This window comes from Macrotis lagotis, chromosome 7 (genome assembly GCF_037893015.1).
Source record: "Macrotis lagotis isolate mMagLag1 chromosome 7, bilby.v1.9.chrom.fasta, whole genome shotgun sequence".
In the NCBI taxonomy this organism is placed as follows: domain Eukaryota; kingdom Metazoa; phylum Chordata; class Mammalia; order Peramelemorphia; family Peramelidae; genus Macrotis; species Macrotis lagotis.
Window position 1 is genome coordinate 56,238,578 of NC_133664.1, and position 11,315 is coordinate 56,249,892.

At 34.9% G+C, this 11,315-nt stretch overlaps 1 protein-coding gene across 1 annotated transcript; it reads left to right on the forward strand.

The window, feature by feature from the left end:
* Positions 1-7,927: 7,927 nt before the first annotated feature.
* LOC141494052 (transmembrane protein 236-like) lies at positions 7,928-9,944 on the forward strand. Its single transcript, XM_074195227.1, has 2 exons — positions 7,928-7,994; positions 9,388-9,944. Exons 1-2 carry the CDS (start codon positions 7,928-7,930, stop codon positions 9,942-9,944), a joined length of 624 nt encoding a protein of 207 aa, XP_074051328.1.
* Positions 9,945-11,315: the final 1,371 nt, after the last annotated feature.

Below are 11,315 nucleotides of genomic sequence, written 5' to 3' on the forward strand. Positions count from 1 at the left end.
TTTGTCTTATTAGCCAATCTGATAGGTATGAGGTGATATCTCACAGTTGTTTTCATTTGCATTTCTCTGATCACTAATGATCTGAAGCATTTTTTTTCATATGACTGCAGATAACTTCAGTTTCTTAAACTGAAAAATTGCCTGTTCATATCATTTGACCATTTGACAACTAGGAAATGATTCCTATTCTTATAAATTTGACTTAGTTCTCCATATATTTGAGGAATGAAGCCTTTATCAGAGACACTAGTTGTAAAAATTGTTTCCCCAAGTACTATATTTCTTTTAATCTTGGTTGCAGTGGTTTTGTTTGTGCATAAACTTTTAAATGTAATATAATCAAAATTGTCCAGTTTGTTGTTCATGTTCTCTATCTCTTCTTTGGTCACAAACTCCCTTTCCATAGATTTGACAGGTATACTATTCCTTGTTCTCCTAAATTGGCTTATAATATTATCTTTTATGTCTAAATCCTGCACTCATTTTTGACCTTATCTTGGTATAGGGTTTGAGATGTTGGTCTATGCCTAGCCACATTACAGTTTTCCCAACAGTTTTTATTGAAGAGTGAGCTTTTATCTCCGAAACTGAAATCTTTGGGTTTATCAAACAATATATTACTATAGTCATTTACTGTTGTCTCTTTTATTTCACTGATCCACCACTTTATTTCATAGCCATTACAAAACAGTTTTCATGACTGATGCTTTATAATATAATTTTAGAACTGGTATGACTAGGCCACCTTCCTTAATATTTTTTCAATAATTCCCTTGATATTCTTGAACCTTTGTTCCTTCATATAAATTTAGTTACTATTTTTCTAAGTAATTAAGTAATTTTTTGGAAGTTTGAATGGTATGGCACTAAATATGTAATTTAAGAAGAATTGTCATTTTTATTATCTTAAATCAGCCTGCCCATGAGCAATTGTGTTTTGCCTATTTATTTAGAGCTGATTTTATTTGCGTGAAAAGTGTTTCATTATGTTACTTTTAAAACTATCCATCTTGGTGGCATTTCCTTCTGAACTTCTCTCTTATTTTCTGATCATTGAAAAAATTGTCATGACTGTCTTCTTTCTTTTCTTGCTTTTTTATTACATAAAATTGAAAAATTCTTTTGAAAATGAAAACCAATGAAGTTAAAATTAGAAGGGAAATGTTTAACTGGAGAAAAATTTGCAGCAACCTCCCTGACAAATGTCTTCTAGTTATATAAAAATGAGATGCATTTTACAAAACTAGAGCATATGAGTAGAAAGTTTTCAAAAGAAGAGATAGATTCTATCTCATATCTATTATCTTGGTAAATGGGACATGTAAGCCTATCTCCTATTCATATCAAAGAAAGAGGAAATGGACTCATTTGTACAAAATTTATATTTATAGCAGCTCTTCTTTCGTTACAAAGAACAAGGAACAAAGAGGATTGGCATAAGTTTAGGGCAGACAGCCCCATTGCTAGCTTCTCTTTTCCTTCTAAATCCTCTCCCACAAATATAACAAGAAAAGAAAAACCTTTTAAGGAAATGGCAATCATGTCCACAAATTCTATACCTTGAGTTCATCATCTCTCTGTCTAGAGGTGGGTGGGCTGCTTCTTCATCAGCCCTCATGAATTGTGGCTGCCCATTGTATGGATCAGTCAGTAGATCATAAGTCTTTTAAAGTTGTTTCTCTTTACAATGTTCCATAAACTATTCCTTTTGTTCTGCTCACTTCACTCTGCGCAAGTTTCTCTGCAAAAGTTCTCTTTTGTCATATGGAACAATAATATTTCATTGCATTCATATCCTGTATTATTTATTCAATCATTCCTCAGTTGATAGTCATGGCCTATCCCATCCCCCCCCACCAGTTCTTTGCTGCAACTAAAAGAGCTATTATAGGTATTTCTGAACATATGGGGCCTTTTCCTTTTTATTTGACCTGACAAGAGATAAATGTAGTTGTAGTATCACTAGGTCACACCACAGTTTGGTCAGTTTTTGGTTAGTTTCAGTTACTTTCTTGAACAGCTTCACTAATTCACTACTAATTCATTCACTAATTCAAGCTACATCAACAGTGCACCCCTGTATCAGTTTTCCTGTTGTCCCTCCATTTTCCAATTTTGCATTTTTCTCACTGTGTTGAACCTCAGAGTTGTTTTAATTTGAATTTCTATAATTATTCATGATTTGAAGCATTTTAATATAGCTATTGTTATAGTTTGGATTTCTTTGAGAACTGCCTATCCTTTAAGCATTTTTTCTTTTGAGAATGACCATTATTATTATTATATAATTGAATCAGTTCCTTATACATATTGGATATTAGGTCTTTATCAGAGGATCTGGTTGTAAATTTTTCCCCCAAATTAAATTATTTCCCTTCTTATTTTAAGTGTACTGGTTTAATTTGTGAAAGAATTTTTTGATATTATGGAATCAAAATTTCCCACTTTATTTTCTATATTCCTCTCTATGAATTCTTCCTTGAGCTTTCCTTTTATCAAAATATATAAGGTTTCTTTGAAAATCAAATATATAAATAAAAAATTAAGGCTAAGTTTATTACAGGGATTCTTAACCTGAATTCTCCAAGAAGTCCATGGATGCATTTCAGGGGCTTTATAAAAGTGAATGGAAAACAATTAATATCTTTATTTTCACTTCTCTCTAATTGGAATTTGGTATTTCCTTTAGTTTTGAACAATTGAATTTTTGGAAAAAAAACACATTATTCCTATGAGTCCAGAGTCTTCATTAATTTGTCAAAGGGGTTGGTCTATTTGCCTGTCTCTCACAGACAGACACACATACACACACATACAAGAAAGGTTAAAAACCCATGATTGAATGTATTTCTCAAATTAAATTTGTAGTAATAAATATTTTGTTAGGCAGTAGTCAAAGAAAACAAACTGCTTACAAATAATTGTATTTGAAATTGTTGAGTTTATTATTACAGAGTTGTGAGGGCTAAAGGTGCAATCTCAGTTTTCTAATCATTTAAATTCAGCAACTTGGAATATACCCTGAATCTGCTTTATCGTGCCTTGATAATTTATTTATTTATTTTTATCAAAATTATTGCTGAAACTGATGCTTACCTGGGTAAATGTTTGAAAGTGAAAACATTATTACTTATATGTGCAGCCCTCTATCCTCATCTCCACTAGGGCTCTGTGAGAGGACAAGTATTTAGAGCTATCCTCCTTCCCTACCCATATACATATGTTGTGGTACAATGATTAGACTATATATTCTTCATATGTTCTTTGAGATTGCTGCTATGTCTTTGTTTTGATCTGTGACTCTGGATTAGAATTTTTTTCTGCGTGAAACAAATGGGTACAGACAGATCAAACTTGTATTAAAGAAAACAGCTATGCCTAATTGAGTTCATTAACCTCAGAGGGCAAATCTCTTCTAGGTATCTACCATAGTATTAGGGTACAAGGGTTCTAATCATGATAAGAATCTTAATGTCTACATCTCTTTTCCCTCTTCTTTGATCCTTCCTCACCCCTTCCAACTCACTCTTTGAACAATTATTAAATCACTCTAACTATTGTAACTGGACAAGTCACGACTATCTCTTGTCCCATGGGGGCCATTCACAGTCCTGCTGACTGCCTAGACAAGGTTCCATCTTAGTAAGATATAGGGATCTTAAGTACAATTTTTTTTCGCATTTATTCTCTTATTTCCAGTACCAAGTACAGCATTTGTCACATATAGAGACTGGGCTTGTGATTTCATGGTATGGAAACCTCTCAAATAAGAAAACTTCCATGGTTGATACAAACCTTCTTGAAATGTATAACCACTTGGCAAAGGACTTTCCCAGAGAGTGTGTGTCAGATGTTGATCTTTTGGACTCCATAGTCAGTTCTCTAATCATTACACCAAGAAGCTTCTCTTGATGATATTCTGGAGGAAAGGACACACCAAGTTTAGGGTACATTGTGGTTATTTCCTGCCATGACAGGAAAAGACTTTGGTTGGGCCAAATTGACTTCTCCCAACAAATTCCAACTATTAGATTTTGAAGAAGGAAGCAAACATTGGTGGCTGTTATGGTGGTTTACAAACTGTTGCTAAGTGCTAGACAACAAGAGTATGCAATTATCAGATGTGGGTTTACAACATTTTATTTCCTAGTCTGTCACTGTGAGAAAAAGGATACTGGTGATAAAATATATTAACAAAGACCTAATTCTGTGTTTTGAATTTGTAGGGGTGAGTGTTGGATCAATATATACTTTATTCAAATTATTTTAGCATAATGATAACCTTTAGCCTTTGCAAGCAGAGTGGATGATAAGGTGGTAAATCCTAATATGAGGAAGGGATGTAATTCATTTAATGTATACTGAGATAGAAGCTGGTTCTAAAAGTGGAATGATTTCTGTTGAGAAGAAAAATACAGAAACTCTTACTCTTTGACCCCACAAGTAATAGAGAAAGAACAACTTTGGAGTCTTTTCCCTCAAGATGCTCATCTCCAGTATTTATACATGTATATGGTTGCCAAAATCAACTTAAAATTAAGATGTCAAATTAAGATTAAATTAAATTACAATGAAGATATTCAAATATTTGACATTTATAGAATATAGTAGAGAACCCTGGAATAAGAGTAAGGGAAAGAACGTGATTCCACTAACAAGCTGACCAGATGACATTGACAAGTGGCTTAATCTCTCTTGGTTTTAGTTTTCTTATCTATAAAATAAGAGATATAGTTCAAGTAATTATGAGATGAAAACTACCACTAAGACTGGGTGGAGCATTTTATGATTAAGGTCTAGAGTTCAAATCTGTTCCAGCAGCAGCAATAACCAAAAGACTTTATTTTGGATTTGAGATTGTTGCCATTCAGTTCCATTCAATTCAAAGGTATTTTATTGATTTATTATGTGCAAGGTGCCAGAAGCACAAAGAAAGAAATGAAAATACTGTCTGAATTCAAGCAGCTTACATTTTTTACATCCTACACCTCTCTGGGCCTCAGTTACTTCACAAAAAGGCTTTTGGCTAGCATTCAATTCTATCTCTAAATCTATGATCTAGTTAGATTATCCTTACATTTCCTGCTAATATTTTTGACTAACCCTTCCCACTGGATAATATTTCCTTTCTTGGCTTTAGAGATATTAGTACTCATGTATGATTGGTTTATTGAAAGTATAAATGCAAAAATTTTAATTAAATATTTATTTGGTGATCTGACTCTATCTTGTTGATAAGGAATCTCTGACCCCTCTTTTTAGCACTAATTGCTTTACTATGGGAATATGAGTTCATACCCTTGACTCACTGGTGGGGGTGGGAATATCAGGACATGCCTTGTTTCTCACTGCCATGTTCAGGCTCTCCATCTTGTCTTCTCCAGGTGTTTAGCCCTTCCCTGCTACCTGCAAAAATATCTACATCTTCTCCATCTTCAAAATCCCTCATTAATTGTTGTTTGAAACTTTTCTCCCTTTCATGGCTAATCTTTAGAAGATTGTCTCCAATTGGTACCTCTCCCTACCTTTTAAATTCTATGCAGACCAGTCTTCAATCCATCATTCAACTGAAATTAGTCTCTCCAAAGTTACCAACAGTCTCTTTTTTGCTTTAGTTATTTTATATTATTACAATATTTTTGTTGTGAGAGTAAACATACCCCCCCCAAATAGATGAGAAACCTCAAGAATAGTGAGAAAGAAAAAAATGTACTTCAGTCTGTATTCAGATTCCAATGGCTCTGTCTCTGGGAGGAGTTGCCTTCTTTATCATGAGTCCACCAAAGAAGTTGCTTCAATATTTTTCCTACAGTTGCTTTTACTAACTGTATTTCCCTCCACTCTCATTCTCTCATTTATTCAATTTTCTCTCTCTCTCTCTCTCTCTCTCTCTCTCTCTCTCTCTCTCTCTCTCTCTCTCTCTCTACCTTGTCCACAACTGCATTGTATCAGAATACCCTCTCTCACAATCTTCCCTCTCTTCTATCACCTATTCCCCCCCTTCCCTCACCCCATACCCCCCTTATCCCATCCCTTTCATCTCATTTTTCTCTAGGGTAAGATAGATTTCTATGCCCTATTAAGTGTGTGTGAGCCTTTCTGGCGAGAATGAAGTCTCACTCATTCCCCCTCACCTTCCCCCATTCCACTCCAGAAAAAGCCTTTTCTTGACTCTTATGTGAAATATCTTAGCCCCTTCTTCCTCTTCTTTCTCTTCCTCCCAATACTTTCCTTTATCACCCATTGATTCCATCTTTTTACTATATTTTACCATTATGTTAAACTCCTTCCTGTGCCTTGTCTATATATGCTCCTTCTAACTGCTCTTATAAATGAGAAAGTTCAGATGAGTTATCAGTATCTTTTTCCCTTGCTGAAATACAAACAGTTCTACATCATGAAGTTCCTCATAATTAGTCCTTCTCTACCCCCTCTATGTTTCACCTGAGTCCTGTACTTGAAGATCAAACTTTCTGTTCAGCTCAGGATGTTTCAATAGGAAAGTCTGAAAGTCCCTGTTTCTTTGAAAATCCATCTTTTCCCCTGAAAGAGGATGTTCAGTTTTGCTAGGTAGTTGATTCTCAGTTGAAAACCAAGATCTTTTGCCTTCTGGAACATCATATTCCAAACCTTATGAGCCTTTATTGTAGATATTGTCAGATCCTGTGTAATCCTGACTATAGAGCCATGGTAGTTGAATTGCTTGTTTTGGGCAGCTTTTAGTATTTTCTCTTTTACTTGGGATTTTGGAATTTGACTATAATATTCCTGGAAGTTTTTCTTTTGGGATCTCTTTCAGAAGGTAACTGGTGAATTCTCTCAATTTCTATTTTACCCTGTGCTTCTAGGATCTCAGGGCAATTTTGCCATATTATTTCTTGAAAAATGAAGTCTAGACTCTTTTCCTGGTCATAAGTTTTAGGTAGCCCAATAATCTTTAAATTATCTCTCTTGGATCTGTTTTCAAGCTTGGTTGTTTTTCCAATGAGATATTTCACATTTTTCTTTTAAATTTTGATTATTTTTGCAATAGTCATTGGCTTCCTTTAGATCCATTCAGCATTTGAAGGATTACTTTCTTCAGAGAACTTTTTTAAGTCCTTTTCCAGCAGGCCAATTCTGCTTTTTAAGGCATTCTCCTTATTTTGCCTTTTGTGTTGCTTTTTCCATTTGGCCTAAACTGGTTTTTAGCATATTTTCTTCAGTATCTTTTTGTATTTCTTTCACCAAGCTACTGATTTGGTCTTCATGATTTATCTGCATCACTCTCATTTCTCCTCCTAGTTTTTCCTCTAATTCCCTTAATTGCTTTTCAAAGTCTTTTTTGAACTCATCTATAACCTGAGTCCATTTTCTATTTCTCTTGGAGGTTTTGAGTACAAAAACTTTGATTTTGTCATCTTCTGAATCTTCCAAGGGACCAAAGTAATTTTCTATGGTCAGATTCTTCTTTTTCTTTTGTTTACTCATTTTCTCAGCCTATGACTATTTTACCACACTTCCAAGACTTTGGGTATTTTTTGGGGGGCAACTCACAGGGACCTTAATTTCTCCAAGGTCTTATGAGAGGCCCTAATTGCTCTCTTAGCCTGGTATGTGGATGACCACAGGCCCTCCCCTCTGCCCTGGAGCTATAAGAAGAGTCTGGGGGCCCAAAGTATGGGGGCCCAAACTGCAACCTGGATTTCAATGTGGGCAAACAGATGAGTCCTGCCCCAGGGAGAGCAGAGGAGCCTCTGCAATCTCCCCCAACCTCCTTACTGTCTGTGGGCTGTGCTCTGGAGGTTCAGGCTGTTCTCACTGCAGGGCTGCTCTGAAGCCAGAGCTTGTTCTGCCCTCAGTCTGGTGTGGCAGAGTTCTCTCACCAACCTTCCAGTTGTTCCTGGTGATCCCTGGGCCAGGAGGTCTGGAAACTGCCCACTCTGCCATGGACCCAGGTGTCTCCCAGGGATTTAAGCACTTGGCCCGGCTGCACTTCACTGTGACTCTGGCTGGTTTTTTCCAAACCCGGATCCTGATGAAACAGACCTTTCATGCAACACTTGTAAGTTGTCTTGGACTGGGAAATTGTATCATTTAGTCTTTCTGTGGGTTCTGCCCCTCTAAATTTCAGCTAGAGTCATAATTTGATGACTTTTGTAGTTTTGGGGGGAATGAGTTTCTGGGAATTCCTGCCTTAATGCCAGCATCTTGGCTCCCCATTCTCCTAAATGTCTCTTAAATGCAGAATTTAATGGCTTTTTCTTAATCTTTATCCTTCTTGACCTCTTTGATACTGTCAATAATCCTCTTCTCCTTGATACTTTCTTCACTCCTCTTTCCTGGTTCTCCTCCTACCTGTCTGATTACTCGACAGTCAAAGACATTCTATTTCACTCCTCTATCCCTAAACTATTTCCTTATATGCTCTGGCAAGAAACTTTAAGCCACTCCACATTCATGCACAGACATGATGCTATTTTTTATGTTCAATAATCTCCAATAGTTCCTTATGGTTCCTTGAGCAAAACTGAAAAACTTCTTTGACTGTCTTTCAAAGTTTTCTTCTAATCTAACCATAGCTAACTAAACATATTTCTTTGTTTCATGCATAATAAAAATTCAGCTAACTATGCTCTTTCTGTTAATTTATCTTTCCTCTTCTGTTTTTATTCATCGTATCTCTGTATCTGGAATGTTTTTCCTCCAGCTCTTTGCCTTTTTATCTCAACTTAAATGCTACCTCTTTTTTATGAAAACTTTCTCTTCCCCCCCTTAATCTACTCCCATCATCCTATCAATAACAACCTTTCCTTGATTTCCCCCTCTCCTCTTGACATCTCAATAATGCATTTATTATATCATCTTGTACATTGGGGTGCCAAACTCAAATAAAAATGGTGGCCACTAGACTGTATATAAGGTTACTTACAAGCTGCATATATTTTTAGAAAGCCACATATTAACATTATTTATGTTCTATTGTATTTTTATTTATTTTGTGAAATATTTTCCAATTCCATTTTAATTTGATTACTCAGGAGTATGTGGACCACACGTGTCTCATCAGTTCCATGTTTGTCACCTTTGGTTTATGTTACAGCTATTCTTTTTGAGTTTTATATCCTTGTTGGACTTTCTAAAAATTCCAGTTTTAGTAATCTGAGAGTCAAAGTATATACCTTATCTAATTTTTTAATTTCCCCCAAAGCTTTGCAGGCAAGATCTTTAAGAAATGTTTGCTTGATGATTTTTGATATTATATTGAAATCATTTGATCAATAAGTTAATAGCCAATTTTAGATCTGTGTCCTACTAGATATATAGAAAATATGTTAAAAGTTCTACCTCAAATTACTGTATAATAATAACTTTTTAATTGACAGCTTAATATTTGATTTATTTCAGAAAATGAAGATCCACATATTCATACAACTAATTTGCAAGAAGTGAAAACTGTGACTGAGCAGGTAAAACCAAATGAGGTAGCTAAGAGGACTCCCATGCCCAGACCAAGAACAATTGCCCAGAACCATCAAGCTGGATCTGCTATAGCTGAGGAGCCACCTTTCAGTTCTGGAATTTTGAGAACCGTGGCCTGGCGAGACAAGCGAGCGGAGATTTTTGTGAATAGTTTCATCATGTGGTCTGACACAATTGAGATGCTGCGAGTGTCTGGGCACCCTGCAGTGTTTAAGTCGGGGTGGTTGTATCCTGTTTACATATTTAGCTATATCTCTCTGCTTCGAATCATAGTCATACCTCATAAAAGTCTCCTAAGTTCCTTAGGTGTCTTTTTACAGGATTTCCCTTTTATATTTGTTAGAATTAGTTTGATTGCTGCTTTGGGGCCAATCACTCCTGTCCTAGGTCTTTTAAAAAACATTCTAGTGACTCTTTCTTATTTATACTTCAACTACTTAACTACATTCAGGTTTTTCTCCACCAATGAAACTTCCTTTTAGACAGAAAATGTCCTAGGAGTAAAAGTAAAACCTTATTCTGGGCATTCCCATTCCTATTCCCTACTAGATCTGGGGGTCTGGTTAAAAAAGGAAAACAAACTAAACCCTAAAATAAGGATTTGTTAAGCAAAACTATTACTAAACAAGGATTTAGATGAAATATTTTACCTTCTTGGGGAAGAATTTTTTAAAATACGAACTTTTCAATTATTTGCAATATAATGGATGCTATTTACAAATGAAGCTTTATTTATTTTTTTTAAAATAGTTCCCCCAGGACCCTATCCTCCTGGAAAAGCCTTATTAGCAGTTTAGAGTTAGAGAAATAGAATTTTATTATTTTCAAGCGTAACTCATTATATTACAGTTGTACTGTTTTCATTAATATGGACTTCTCAATGGCAAGTCCTACAATGAAGTTTTAAGATATGCTATTGTTATATTATATCTAAGAAAATTAATGACAAACAGTTGGAAATCATCTTCTGTAAAATGTAGTGGCAGTATTGAAATAATGTGTAGTTTACATTTTTTATAATCTTGAAAATCTCCATGTTTCATTTACATATCATGTAAGCCAGGCAATGTATATGGTCACCTCCAATGCCAATTAACCTTTCCTTCAAAAAGCTAATATCAATGAGAAAAGCAAATTTAATTGCATAAGTATGTGTGTTCAATGCTTAACTATTTGGATAATGAATGCCTCAATTCCTGCTTAAAAATTATCAGATTGTTATTTTTAAATATTATGTACATGCTTGAGGGAAAAGAATTTTAAAATTTTGTCTCTGTATCTCCAGCACCCAGCATAGTGCCTTTCATCTGTATCTATTCTACCTTGAGAGTTTAAGTGACTTGCCCAGGGTCACACTGACAAGTATGGGAACTGTATGTGAAAACAAGTCTTCCTAACTTGTAGGTCAGCTCCTTATCCATGAAACCAGTTGCAGCTTTGCTTTGTACAAAGTAGGCACACTTAATAAATGCCCTTTGAATATTGAATAAATAATGATGTCATATTAAACAAGAACATGGTAAATTATTATTAAGATAAGGCAGGGTTCATTAGCAAAATATTGAAGAGATTTCTATAGCATGGAATTCTGTTTTGTGTGGTACAGGGGAAGGGAATGTTGGATTTTGTCTCAGAGGTCTTAGACTCAGTGGTCCAAAGTACTTTTTTTGGTTCATTTTGTTCAACCACTAAATGAATGAAGGTCTCTTTGATCTCTGAATCTATGATCTTAAATTCAAGTAGGTTTCAAATTGTGATTTTTTTCTTTGAGTTTTTAAAACTTTAAATTAAAAAAATTTTAAAACATTCTGCATTTAAGCTGTTTTAAATTAAAATTCTGCATTTAAATTTCA

What these genes read in the sequence shown, in the direction of transcription:
- LOC141494052 (XM_074195227.1), top strand. Translation starts at nt 7,928, where the DNA reads ATGGACCCAGGTGTCTCCCAGGGATTTAAGCACTTGGCCCGGCTGCAC. An exon ending in CTTCACTGTGACTCTGGCTG is followed by an intron (nt 7,995 to 9,387) that starts GTTTTTTCCAAA and finishes GATTTATTTCAG; the next exon opens with AAAATGAAGATCCACATATT.